This window comes from Chamaea fasciata, unplaced genomic scaffold (assembly GCF_029207755.1).
Source record: "Chamaea fasciata isolate MVZ Bird 193981 ecotype frontalis unplaced genomic scaffold, bChaFas1.0.hap1 SCAF_21, whole genome shotgun sequence".
NCBI classification, from domain to species: Eukaryota; Metazoa; Chordata; class Aves; order Passeriformes; family Sylviidae; genus Chamaea; species Chamaea fasciata.
The window spans coordinates 7,629,043-7,643,380 of NW_027094106.1; the positions used below are offsets into that span (position 1 = coordinate 7,629,043).

Below are 14,338 nucleotides of genomic sequence, written 5' to 3' on the forward strand. Positions count from 1 at the left end.
GACAGAACTGTTCACCATACTCATAATTCTGGACTCTTATACAGTATTTTGTATATTTTGGACTAGACCTTCAAGTCAAGACTGAGATGTTGAACCTGATCCAATACCCCAGGGGAACACAGTACAAGGAGTACAGGGTTCCCAGTACCCAGGATTGCTGAGACACGTCTTAGATTTCCATCCAGAAATCAGAGAACAGACAGAACAGTTTCCTTAGGATTCCAAACTTCTTTACACTGGTGTGAAGAGCAGAAGGTAAAAAATGCTGTAACTAAATATCAATTCAGAAATAATTGAGTTGAATTTTGTTTCCTGTCTCACACAGCAGGGCCTGATGCCCTCTCCAAACTATTTTTTTAAAGTTATGTTTTAAAATTAGCTTTAGCCATCATGGCTTCTATGTATTTCTGGTCTTGAAAGGAGCCATCAATTGTTTTTGTTTGAAGACATTGAATATGAACTTGTTCCTACAGAGCTTTGTGCTGTAATTTATCAACAAGGCGCTGAGGCACAGACGTCAAATGAATACCAGATTTCAAATTATGATAAGCAATTGTGTCATCCCTGTGAATAGACATCAGTCTCTGCTGAGAAATCATCAATAATTCATAAAAAAAATAAATGAGTACAGGGCCATTTGGATAGGTCTTTGCAAACAAGCAGTCCTGTGTTCTGTCATAATGCTTGTGAATTTAAACCCAAGGGTGCTTATTTCTCGAAGAGAAACACATGATCATGCCCAAGTCAAAAAAATGTGCTCCCTCAGGACCTAATTACCATTTCTCCTTGGGGAGGTATGGAGGAAGTTGGAGTGCCACCAGTCAGAGTTCTGCTGGGTTTGTCCATGGCTCAGTGGGAGCATGCAGAGCTCTCCCAGAGTATTTTACTGTTAATATTCCAGTCATTAACATCTTCCCCACTTCCTTTATCCTCTACCTACACCAAACCCTAAGATTATTATTTCCAATCTTAAAATAAAACTCTCAGAATAATTTGTGTTTCTTTACTATGAGGAGAGGGAGGATGCTGCTGGTTTAAAAATTTCTTGAGCTTCCCTGTCGTAGGTGGCTTTTCATTTGACAGTTGGCATCCTGCTCGAGTCCATTTCTCTCCCAAATTGGAGGTTGTTACATTCCACTAAGCACACAGCATCTGTTCTCTGTAGAACATGATGTTGCAAGATGCTGATCATTTATCTAAGTGGGCTATTTTCAATTGAATCAGAGATGTACATGCAGCCTAACAGCAATAATTCCCTCCTGTCTGTAATTGCCCATTATAGGAAGAGGAATTTATAAATAGTTATAAAAGTCAGGATTTAGAGGCTGTGCTTCAAGACCTAGGGCTAGCCAGTCTTAGCTTATCTTAGCATAATCTCAAAAATAAAAACTCTCTGCTCTACTTTGGAGAGCATGAAATAATTTCTGTTTACACAGTTTTTTCAATTACTTTGATGCTGTGATATAAAGGTCACTGATTGCCTCTAGTCATCACATGGCTTTTTCACTAATTGTGCACTCACCTCATTTTGTTCTGTGGGATCTTTTTGCTTCTTGATTCAGTTTCATTGCCCAGATGTTCATTTCATACAGTTATAACTTTATACAAAGGGCATCCTCTGTTCCAACAAACACATTGTGGTCGTTGTTCCCAGCTGGGAGCCTCGTGCACAGCGGCTCACCTGCTTCCACCATCAACCCCCCGACCTTTGGGCTGATTTAATGTAAAATCAGGCACTGGGGATAAGGAGGAGAAGTTGTGCCAAGAAGTCCCTAGCCTTGGACTGATTAAGGTTGTGCTGCAGGATAAAAAGGCAATAAGAATTGGGAAAGCTCTTTCATGCTGAGCCTTTTGGTGTGTAGTGACATGGAAAATCACATGGGCACCTTGAAAGTTTTGCACTGGTATCTTGGAATGTGTAAATAGAGACCTTAAAATCTCCAAGAAGTCACTCTGTTGCCTGCTCCCTATAAAAGCCACCCACAAAGGTTTCCTGTCAGGGCAGAGAGGTCCCTGCTGGTCCCCATGGGGTGACTGTCGGGTGAGCAGAGGCCCCCAGGGCCTGGGGATTTCCCAGCTCACAGATTTCCGGAGGGGAGATCTCAAGGTTATCCCATAACCCATTTGCTGTTTGTGGAGCCACGTGGCCATCACACAGACCAGCTGTTGGGTTTAACTTAACCTTTAGAGCAGTCATGAGAGCTTAGTTCATGAGCAGAATAAATTACACGGAAGGCTTCAAGAGAGGATTGTCCATCTGAATGCACTGGCTGCTGCTGAAAGCTCTGTGGAACATGAGCAGTGGAAAAATGGACAGGGATTGAGAAGTCTGTCATGTAAGGAGGGTAGAACTTGGCAATATATATCTGTGAAGGTTTTGAAATCTCCACCTTGGCCAAAAGTGACCTCCCAAGTGACAGCAACCTGGTCGTCTTGGGCACTAGTGTTCCTAGAAAGATGATCCTAAAAATACCTGCTGGCAGGGCCAGTAGTGCTGGCAAAGTGCAGCGTGTTCCAATGGCCAGGCTGAGGTGGGAGAGCAGCTCCAGCCCAGGGCAGGCAGAGGAGGAGGCCTGGAGAGGAGCTGGCACCAGGCAGTGATTTTTGACATCTCTCCTTCTCAGCTGTGAGGCCGCTGGGCCAAACCTGCACAAGGTGGGATGGTGGCTTTTGCTGATGTCATTTGCCGTGGGCTCCCACAAGGGATCTCCAGGGAATCCCGGACATCCCCTGCATCCTGCCTGAGAAAACCTTGGGAAAGGAACTGCAGATGCCAGTGTCTGCTCTGCTCAGCCTGGCAGGGAGGAAAGCAAAGGAGGGGGATGGAGAAAACCAGGGGTCCTGTCTGGTTCTTGCTACCAGTGGGTGGATACATAGGAAGGTGCAGGATTTTGTTTTCTGAATGATGTTTCCTGGGGCTGCTGAAATCAGTGAGCAGAGACAGACCCTTCTCCACACTGCAGCAACTGCAGCACCGTAATTCTCCATTTCCCTCTCTTGAGGCTGCAGATCCCTTGGCACAGCTGTAAATTCCCTGTCCAGTGCACAGCATGGGTTTCACTGAAAATTCCTGGGAAGACAACCCTTCTGGAGCCTTATTCCATTGATTATTTTTTTTTCTCCTATGCATCTCCCCATTTTTCCCTGCATCCAAGCAGCCACCTGCATTCAATATCAGACACGTGGAATCCCATAAACATCCCTTCCAGACCATAATAGTTTGATGGAAATATGGCCAAGTGCCCAAACCCCTGTGCCCTTCCCACAGCCCCCTCCAGCAGCATGACCTGGGTGGCCTCGGGTGCAGGATTTATGTCTTGATGTGTGGCAGTGACTGACAGCAGCAACAAGGAGCTCTCTGGGGCAGAGGACAGGGAGGGGAACGGTGTCTCCTGGGACCAGCTCCAGTCTGCTCCAGGGAATGTGCTAATTTTCACTCCTTTATAGTCCTTTATCTCAGCCCTTCGACCTTGAGCTCAGAGGCATTATCAGCCTTAGCCAGAAAGGCAGCGTGCAGTTAACCATTGAAATGCTGAATGTGTCTCATACAAGGTCCTAAAGGTAAAAGCAATGAATGCAGCTCATTTTAATAGTGCAGCACGTCGGGGGACTGTTCAGGTTTGGGGAGAACCTATTTATGATATTAGGAATTTTTTTTTTTCATGTGTGATTTTGTGAGCAGTGTTCAAAGTCTGATGTCCCTTCAGAGTTCCCTGGGCATGTGGAGATCTCCTGTCCTTGTGCATGGCTGTGTATGAACTCGGTTTTCTTCATCACCTTTTCATCCTTATTGTACCCAATTATTGATATCCAGAGCACAGGCAGAAAATTACTGCTCTCATGCTTTCTGTGGGTCCCTTACTATCGTGGGAAACACATTTCCAACTTCATAAAGTATTATACTCTATGTTTACTATATAAACTCTTACCATAAAAGAAAAGTCACTTCCTGGAGCAGTCTAGATGAATGTATTTATTGCCAGTTCTGCTGCTGACTTCTCTGGGTGACTCTGGGGTTGTCATTCAGCTGTGTGTAAGTTTTTGTGTTTGCAGAATGAGCTGGGAGTACTCCCACGGGCCATCGTGGCTATTAATGAGTTAGGAATGTGCCTCTGTGCGTGTGTCTCTTGTTTGGCAAGATCAGCTTCTCTACCTGACAAATATGATGCAAGAAGAATATTTCCTTTTCCTTACTGGCAGTAAGTGGTCTCTCTGTGACCAGCAGTAATTGGGTAGAAGCAGAATTTTGGGTAGAATATTCCTGCTTAATCAGTTCAGTGTTGATGGAGTTAATTTGCTTATGCCTTCAGATTGTTTTGTTTCCAGGGATTCTAAACCGTTGCCTCCAGCTGTTCATTTCCATTGACGAGGATGATCTTTATCTGTCTAAACTAGTTAAAACCTGCTCCACTACCCAGCAGCCTTTTTGGAGACAGCCCAATAAAGCTGAGTGCGGTGGCTATGACACCAAAGCCTCCTGGACATCATAAATTCCAAGCCCTACTTTTTTTTTCCCTGACCTCTCACTGTTGGAGCACCCTTCCTGTTTTAATGGGACTCTTCACTTCCTCCAGTTAAGCCCTGTCCAAAAAGGAGAATGATATTTGCCCTGTAAGTGATGAGTGTAAAAATCCCTGTTAAACTAATTTGCTGCTTTAATTTTATCAGAATAAGTCTTGACAGACCTCGAAGGTATCATTCAAACAACTGAAGCAGTGTCAGACTTGCACCTGGACTCGGTGTGCTTGTTTCCTGGAATGCTTTAGGTGAATCATTATTTATAAATGTGCTCAGTTTAAGGCTTGTTGTGACATGCTGGGACTTGTCATATCTTCAGGGTCACCAGGGCCACTTCCTCCTCAAACAGGAGGTGTGAAAGTTTGTGTGTGAGCTGCTGAGATGCAGGTTTGTTAAGCTGATGAGGCAGCCACCAGATGCACCAGGGCATCTTTCCAGTGGTGAAATTTGGGTGTCCATCAGGCAGAGATGCTGTCTGTACCAGAGGGAATTGTCAACAACACAGAACTTTCTGTTGCTGTAGAGCTGCTACAGGGACCAGAGCTGGAATGTGTAGGAACTCCTTTCCTTGTGCTGGGGTTTCTAATTCACATTACTGGGGCCTGAGCTGGACAGGAACACGTAACACAACAGGGAAAATGTAAATGGTCAGTTTGGACATAAAGCTCTTCCTTCCATTCCAAATACTGTTAACAGCAGTGGGGAAATCTGTGGCCAGAAGACCTCTCCTGAAGACCCAGGCTGAGGTTTATTTTGGAATGTGCCAAGGAGACATTTCCCTGTAGTTCTGTTGCACAAGTTGCCGTCCCTGCAGTGTGGGGAGGGAGCAAGGCCTGAGCAGTGTTGGGATGTGGCTCCTGCTCTCTGCTGCAAACAGCTGGATCAGTTCAGCTCCAGGCCCCTGGGTCTGTGGGAGAATGCTGTGTAGTCATTTTGCTGCTGAACCACCTCACAGCGATTATCAGACTTCCAGAGGAGGGAAAAGGTCTGAGAAAAAGGCCAGTTTAACAAGTCATTATTGGGTTTTAGCAGCTGTGTGTTATCCTATTGTTACTAATAACCTTTGCAACTTTGTGAGCAATGTTTTCTTGGCATCATTTGAACATAATGACTGGGGGGGTCACATTCAGCTCTCAGTTGTGTAAATATGGAATGTTCTCTTGGCTGTCTGGTGCTATTTTGCATTTGGCTCATGGTCCCTGCCCCTAGAATCCTGCAATCCAAAATAACCAGGCAGGGAGTTCAGTCACAGTATGCTCTGCATACCAGCTGGGTATGCAAAGCACAAAATAAATACATGAACAGCTACTATCAAATCCAAGCCATATAATTACAACTCTACTGTCCTCTGGTTGTGGTTAATGGATTATTCCTGAATAAAGGACAGCAGGAGTTTGCTTGGTACCTTCCCAGTGTAGTTCCCCAGTAGATTAGGACTGGGAAATCTTTCAGAAAAATGTGTTTTTAAAGGGGTTTTAAATTTGATTGGGATAAATCAAGAAAAAGAATTTACAAAATAGATGTTGCTTGAAGTAAAGCAGTCAGAAAGTCTGCCTTGGTGGTAAGAGGGAAGGGAGAGCTTGGCAAATCCATGAGGAGGGTGCTTCAACCCTCCAGTATCCAAGCCTGTAAGACTCTGAAGTAAGGTTCAGTGGTTTTATATGGTAAATAAATCTATCTTGATTTCATTCTGTGGTTATGATGATCTCTCTCTTCCACACTGGTCTTCACAAAGTCCTCAGCAGTGGAGTGACCGATTGCTCTTCTCATTTTCAGGGATCTTCCGGATGATCCTGCTGTGGAGTGGGACACACAGCTCCTCGCCACCCTTGTCCTGAAGCACATAGAAGCCAAGAACATCGACCTGGTAATGTGACACTTTCTGCAGCACAGGCAATTACCAAATTACTCCTGAGCCGCTGTTCTGGGCTTTGCCTTTCCCTCTGGAAGCTTTCTTTGGAGTCTCTAAGGTTAAGCTCTCTCTCAGGAGAGCTTTCTTTGCTTCCCAGTGAAAAATGAGCAGTGTAGGAATTTCGCTTTTCCAACTCTTCAAATGGATTCTGCATTTTAAAGTAACCATGTGGTGTTGGAGAGAGCCCATTTGGGCTTTAGGCTTAGGTTTAGGCTTAGATTTGAAGCCCATTGGCAGATGTGTGTTGGAGAGTTGAGTAGCAGGGTTATAGGTCAGGATTGGAGAATATTAAACTGGGGAGATTTCCTGGCACTGGAATAGTTTGGGGTTTTTTTCCCACAGAACAGGAATAAGGGCCTAGGCATGGAAAGGGTTGCGTTCTGTTCTTCTCTGTTGAACCCTGCTTTGATCAGGCATGGCACTGTCACACACTGATTAGCAGCAAAATCACGGAACTCTCAAAGCCTTTCAGCACTTCACAAAACAAGAAACCACATCTCCTGTAGCATGAAAGCCCCACGAGCACAAAACCAGCATCATGCATCCAACTTTGTATTGATTCTGAGGCTAATTTTCCATGAAATTCATTGCTGTGCACAGAGACAAATGCAGTTTTCCTGGACTCCTTTTGTCCCTTTTGGCCCCCTGAATAGATAGGTTTTAATCTAATCTGAAAGCTCCAAACACAGGAGGGTTTGTATTGCATGTTTGTGACTCTCAGAGGCACAGGGACAAGTGCACCAAAACCCCAGAGGAAATTCTGAAAGCACCAGAACTCCCCTGGATGGTTAGGAAGGATTAGATCTTTGCCTCGGGGAAAATTAAACTCCAGCTGTTTGTGCTGGGGGAGGCTGGGGTCTGCCATTGACAGAGCTGAGCTGAGCAGTGAAATGTGGGGTTTGCAGAGCAAGAAACATTTCCTGCCAGGATGGGAGCCCCTGCATCCCATCAGCTCTTCACTGAGCAGCACCGAGGACAAATCACTGCAGCAGGACACAGCAGCAGCACCAAGGGCAGCTGGAGCAGCTTCTCAGGGCTGCTGGTAATGAAGTGCTCTGGAAATGTTCATTATTTGAAGTGTCCCAAGCAATCACACAGGTCTCAGGTGTTTGCTGTAATACCGTTCATTTAGGGGCAGACTGGATTTGCCAACAACAGCAAGAGAAGTACCTAATTACCTTTGTTAAACATCCTGCAATTTAAAACTTCAGAGCTTGCTCTCTGTGATATCTCTGCTGTCCTAAACCAACGGCCTTGCCTTGAAAGGTAAATTGAGTCCATTTTTCAATAATGTTGAAATTGATAGAATTGGCTGAACATATTAAAAGATCCTTGAAAAAACTAAGAACTGACGGAGTTTCAGACCAACTCAGTGGAGTCAACATGACTGGAAGGTGTGTATTGTTGTAGTTATCCCAGTGGGAAAACTTTCCCCAGTTCTCCCAGTAGTCACAGCATGGACAATGATATCTTTATTATCTTTATTTACAGAACATGTTGTGTGCCATCTGGCAGTGGAGCAGGGGCTGAAATTCCAGCATGTCTGAAAGGAAGGATTGCAAGGCAAAGAGTCCCACATGTTCTGTGCAGTTTCCTCCCATTACGTGGTTGCTCATTTGTTCAATTGCCCTGCAAGTCCAGGAGTAGCTCAATCTTTTTGGGAGCTACAGGGACATATTTCATCCAAGCTCTACATTAAATAGTGCAGACACAGAAATTAATGGTTGGTGTACTTGAAGCCAAAACTAATTTATAGACTTTGGAAATTATTTCCTGCCTGCTGGATTTACAAGCAAAAGCCAGTGTTGCAGGGAGAGGCAGCCAAGGCTGCTCTGTCTTGATCCAGATTAGAAAGTGTTTTGGTGTGTAAAACAAGAAGATACACAGTATTGTGTGAGCTCCAGGCAGGCTCTTGTTGCTCCTAAATCACACACAAAAGACATCTCCAAACTCAGAAGAGACTCAAAGGGAATTTGTATCTCTCTGGCCTCTGGGAGTGTAAGGAGAGATGCTCAGGGGAAGGCCATGAGAAGTGGAGTTGCTTGCTGTGGCATTTTAAGGGATGGCCCTTATTAAGAAGCAGAGACCTTTGTGTCCCTACAGCAGATGTGTGCTGTGTTTGAAGCACTGTGTGACACCAGGGAGAGGAGAAGAACCTCAGCTTTGAGGTGTGGGGAGGAATCATGGACTCCAGACCTCTCAGGAGTTTTCTCTTCTGTTGGTAATTGAGTAATTTCCTCTGTGCTCTCCCCTCTCCGGAAGGGATTTCTGGACCTGTTTCTCTTGGCTGCTGCTCTGGCTTCCACTAGTGAAAGCTCCATTTCCTGAATACCAAGGTCACCCAGAAGAAAAACCAGCAACAGCAGCAGCTCCCATTTCAGAACAGGTGTGGGGAGGGAACTCCCTCTTGCCCTGAAGATTTCATTGAGCAATAATTTCCACATGAAGTATATTTACTATCCCAGCCTTTCGCTCCCAGAACTGGCTAAGCCTGTTTTTAACCCAGACACTTTGAAGATGTTCAGGTTTTCTCATCCTGTCTTGATTGTTTGCTTGATTTCATCATCAGCCTGGTTCAGGTTAGGAGTTAAAAGCCAGCCCAGCAGGAGCTGCACCGTGTGGAAGGAGCAAATGCTCCCGTGTGAAAATATCTTCAGCATGTGAGAAAGAAATTCAAATTCCTTATCAATGAAATGAATCCCTGATGCCAGAGGGATTGATTTACATGTGATTGCTGCCTGCTTTAAGTGGTGCTGTGGAATCAGAGCGCTGTTAGATGACTTAAATAGATATTTAGGTGATATATGATATATTTAGGGTGGGACATCCCTGCGGTCCCAGAGCCAGATGTGTGCTGAGAGGGATCAGACAAAGGCAATGCCATCTTGGCCGAATCACCGTGCAGATACCTTGGGAATTGTACTTAAAAATTCATTTATTTGAAGAGACAGGCAATTCAGGTGTAAGTGTCCTAATGGTAAACTGGACTACAGCAATTGAAAATGGGCTCTGTGTAGTCTCTTCAGCTGGTTCAGACATTACATAAGCTCAGCAGCTTCTATTTCAAAACAGATGAGGAGAAGAAAAACCTCCAAAGGTGTTTCTGAACAGATAATTTCCATGTCAAGAATATTTCCTAACCCAGCCTTGTTGCTCCCACAGTTGGCCCGAGCCAGTTTTATAAAAACAACTATTAGTTTATTTAGTCTGTTCACTGAAGTCTCTTATCTCAGTCTTCTGGTTTGTTCTCTTGTAACCTCCGCAGAAGAAAAAAATGTGTGTTTTGGCTGCTCTGGGGTTTTTAGCTTGATTTCCTAAGGAAACAGGAATAATGCAATTGTATTTATATGTAAGTGCACATGCATGTTTCAAAAGACTTCAGAGCCCATTGGCTAATTTCAACCACGTTTGACAGTAGGGTGCTGCTCTTAAAAATGTTCTGTTTGTACAGGTTATGTGAAAATCAGGGACCAGGCAGAAGAGGCAAACCCTCTTTCTGTTTCCTTTGAGTAAAAAGATTTAGTGCATGTCCAGCCCTTATCAGACTCACATTGTTATCCACCTGAACAGGAATTTATTCTGCCTGCAGTGAGTGGGGTATGTTGTCATCTTAGGGAAGTACCACTCTAAGTAGCAGTGACTTCAGAGTGTGGTTTTTTTCTTATCTGTCAAGTCCAGGGTGCTGTTCTCACCTTGAACTGTGCTGAATTTCATGTGTTTGCAGATGAGCTCCTCCAAAAGCTGATATCCATGGGAAGGGCTCAGCACCATGGCAGGCCCTGCAGAGCTCTCTGCTAGTGCAGCAGCAGCCAAGGTTAAACACATCCCTTTTCTCCTCATAAAATAGAGGTTGACAAAAAAAATGCTTTTTTGTAGGTGAATGAAACCACTTTTGGTCCCACCAGTTCCAGCCAGCAAAAAGCAACCTGGTGCTTGCTGGCAGCCGCTGGGCAAAGTGGAAAGTCTAACTGCGGGCTTGTCTTGGGTGGGTGGGTTTATAAGCAGGCTTGTGTGAAGTTTGTGGGTTTTGAAGTGTTTCTTATCACTGCCTCTGTGTTTCCTCTCCCTCTTGACTCAATATCCCTGTCTGAGAGGCCTCTCCTCCTGGAGGGTGGAGGAGCAAGTTGCAGGACGGGCACGGTGGCTTTTGATCTTCCCCTGATCTCTAACCCAGTGCTCCAGGCCCTGCATATAAAATAGATTTTGAGAAGGGAGGTGCAGTGAGTGAGCAAGGCTGTAGCATTTCCTTCCCTGAAGACAGAACGAGCTGGCAAGGAAGCAAACATTGCCTGAAACGTGGGAGCTGATGATTTCTTCCTGGTCCTGGAGAAGGGAGCTGTGGAGAGCTCTGCTGCTGGGCCTCTCCCAGGGCAAGCATCTCCCAAAGCTTTGCACTGTCCAGGGACTGCCACCTTCACTCCCTGGAAAGTGGATGGGCACACATTCCCTGTCCACTCTTACACCCTGTGCTGCTTGGTTGGAACTGGGAGCCTTTAAGTCCCCATTGCACAGCCCCACAGAGGGAGTGAGTCCCCAGGGTGATGCCTCAGCCCTGACACACTGCTGGTGAGTCTGAGGGCTGTTCTGTGCTCTGGACACTGCCTGGTCAGTGCTGTGTTCACACATTACTTCTGCGTTTTGGAGTTTCCATTTCTCCCTGCAGAGAATCAATTAACTATACAATCTCATTCAGCGAAAAGCCTGATTTGGTTGTACAAAAATGCATTCAGATTGTTTAAAAAAGGCTTTTTCTCCTATCAGATTATCACTGTGTTATTCTGTGGTGAAGCCTCATTACAACCAGGACAGTCGTGCTTGTGTGGATCCTGTTGCAGCAATGTCGTGATTCACAGCACAGCAAACCAGAGCTTCACCCTGACATCCACAGGCACTGGAGGATGTTCTCAGACCCAGGAGTGATTCACAGAGCTGGACCTCTCGGGTCAGGAACACATTTGCAACAGATCACTTTGAAAGTGACCTTTTGCCCTGGTAATAAGTAACAAGTGCATCCTGCCAGTGGGGACACGATCTTTGTCATCTCTCTGTTGTTCAAGCTGTTAGGCTGTGTAGTCATCCAGTCCCAGAGTGGCTTGTTTGTTTGGTTGTGTTTCTGTGGCATGAGGAGTTCACACACAAGGCCTCATTGTGCAACACATAAACAACTCGTTAGACACGAGGGGCTGGGACAGGGCTTGGATGTCAGATTTGGGAACTGGAGAGGCTCCTCCTCCTGCTCCTAAATGCTTCTTGTTGTGTGGTTTTATTGCAGGTGGTGACGTTTGATGCGGGAGGAGTGAGTGGCCATGCCAACCACATCTCTGTCTACTCTGCTGTCAGGTAAAATGTCTGCAGACTTCTCTGGGTGCCTCCCTGGGCTGGTGCAGGGTCCTCGTGGTGCTGCTGTGGGAGCAGAACCAGGGCCAGTGCTCCCTTCACTCCTCCAACTCAGTGCCAGGCTGTGGGACTCTGGAGAAACTGCCACAGCTCTGGAAGTAACCTACAGCCTCTTTTAGTGTTCCATCAGCTGGGACCTTGCCAGTCTCCCTTTCACTGGGCCCTCTTTGCTCTTCCTGTCCTTGATCCCACTAAAATATGCCACAGATCACTTTGCACTTCTGCTTTGAGGGGAGTGTGTGAATACCTGATGCCTGAGCTGGTGGCAGGTGGCTTTTGGAAAGTTCTCCACCAGAGGATGTTGCCAGCTTGGCCAGGTACCCGAATTCACCTCTCTGCCCCAGGAACATTGCTCTCTCACTGGAGCTGTCCCTATTTACCATTTTTACGAAGAGTCCTTTAGTTCCTTCACCGTTTTATTCCTTACATGATGGGACCTTCTGTCTCCGTGCTGTGATGGTGAGTTTAATAGTAAGAAAATCCCTTTATTAAAATCACTCAAATTTTGCTGGCAAGACAGCCACTGTATTTTACTTAAACCCTCTGCTCATTCAGACCTCACTGTGTCCTAGAGAGTTCTCCTCCAGAGCTGCCCCTGCCTTTCCCAGGCATGAGAAGAACTCTTTGCAAGTATAGCTTTGTATTTATAGCACCCATTTGTTTTCTGAATCATCTGTGCAATTCAAATAAACAAATTCTTCTGGCTCTCCTTGCTGACAACATCACAGCGATTTGCCTTTCTCACTTGCCCAGAGAAAGCTGCAGTGCCACAGAACCCATACTGGGACCTTCAGCTCCTCTGGGAAGATGCTGAGGGCTTTGATGGCTGGAATTCAGTGTTAGAGAGGGATCGTGGCTTTTCCCAGGAACTTCTGAAATAGCCTAACAGAGGAGAGGGCGTGGAGTTAAAGCCAGCAGTGTCTTTGTTTGGGCTGAGTGGGGAGATGGTTTCAGGCACAGTTTGAGGAGTGAGCAGAGGTTGAGCAGAGGCTGATGACTGAGGAGCAGAGGTTGATGACCAGTGCTCACACCGTTGGCACAGAGGGACTAAAAAGCTTCCAGCTGCCTGGACCTCTGTTCGCTCCCTCAACTGCTTTATGAACTACAAAGAGGAAAGAATGGCAGGTTCTTAGGTGTCCTCCTCCATCCTGAAGAGATGATTGGAAAACAAGTTAGTAGCTGAGTTACAAGTGAGAAATTTAAGGAAAACTCTTGATTTTGATCCCATTTCTACTCTTGTCTTACTTTGTGGCTGTGCAGAAATCACTTTCCCACCTCCATGCTTTATGTCTCCTGTGTGTGCAGTGAGGTTTAACCCTCTTCTTGTTCAGAGCATGTTAGCAGGAAATGCTCATTGTCTACAATTCCCTTGAACCCAGAGCTTTGCATCGGTCCTCAGCTAGAGCAGAACACTGTCGGGGCTGATGAGATCCATGTTGATAGGGACACCAGAGCACGAGCAGTCCTCATTAACTAAGGGCTGGTTTGTGTCTTGTCTCCCTTCCAGTCCTGAATCAGCAGAATTAATCATGGTAGCCCCATCATCTGCATGTGGCAGGAGTGATGCCGTGGCTGCTGAAAGGTTAAGTTTATTTTTAGTGGCTTGCTTGCCCTCATTATTTTTCAGTTTGTGTTATGGAGGAAGTAGAGCGTGACTGTATCACTCCTGACTCTCAGTGCCCTGATGAGTTCTCACATGTTGGCCAGTACAGGCAGCTCTGGGAGCATAAACTGAGGCTTCTCCTGTGTCCCCCTGTGCCAGCAGAGCTCTGCAGAGCAGCAGTGGCTGCCCCTGGGGCCCCAGTGCTGCATGGCAGGAGAAAAGCAAACGACCTCTCCCCTCCAGGTATCGTCTGCAGTGTATTTATTAACCATCTTTAAACAAGTCCTGCAGGGTTTTGCCTCCACTGTGAAAAGTGGAGGAAAAGATGAAGCAGGGGGCTGTTGCAGTGATCCTCAGCTCTTTTGGACGCTCCCAGTCTCTGGGAGACAGGCTTGTGCCCACTTCCATGAGATGACTTGCTGCAAAAGCAGGGGTAGAACAGGCTCTGTGACCCCTGCCACAACTCCTCGCTTCAGGAGGTGCAAATTGTTGAACAGCTTCAAGGAATAAAACAGTTCAGAAAATGGTCATAGCTGAGCAGATGCTCAGTACTGTCTGCTAAGGGCATAAATATTCTTTTCAGTGTCTGGAACACAGGTTATGTTCAAAGGAGCAGGAACTACTCAGAAGAAATGAGCTCTTTCCCTTACAGCAGCCTTCCTCTTGACAGCTTACAGGAGTCCAGCTGCTGCTGTGTGCCTGCCTGGCCTTCAGAAGTGGGAGGAACTGGGAAATGCCAAGGTTCAAGCATGGATTTGTTCTTCTGCAAGGGAAAAATAAGAAAAAACAGGATGGGAGAGGAACACAAATTGCTATTTGATTTCAGTCTCCCCTGGGAGTATTTCAGTTTTGGCTTCCAGACAGAAAAAAAACCCCAGCCCAAACCCAAGAAAAACCCACTGCAGCAA

General features: G+C 46.0%; 1 protein-coding gene across 2 annotated transcripts in view; it reads left to right on the forward strand.

The window, feature by feature from the left end:
- The window catches only part of PIGL (phosphatidylinositol glycan anchor biosynthesis class L), a 52,125-nt gene that overhangs the window by 26,419 nt on the left and 11,368 nt on the right, over window positions 1-14,338 (forward strand). For both annotated transcript variants that reach the window (XM_066201830.1, XM_066201831.1), the window contains exons 3-4: window positions 6,295-6,385; window positions 11,703-11,770. In XM_066201830.1, coding sequence (XP_066057927.1) covers window positions 6,295-6,385; window positions 11,703-11,770 — 159 coding nt within the window. The remainder of the gene's footprint in view (window positions 1-6,294; window positions 6,386-11,702; window positions 11,771-14,338) is intronic.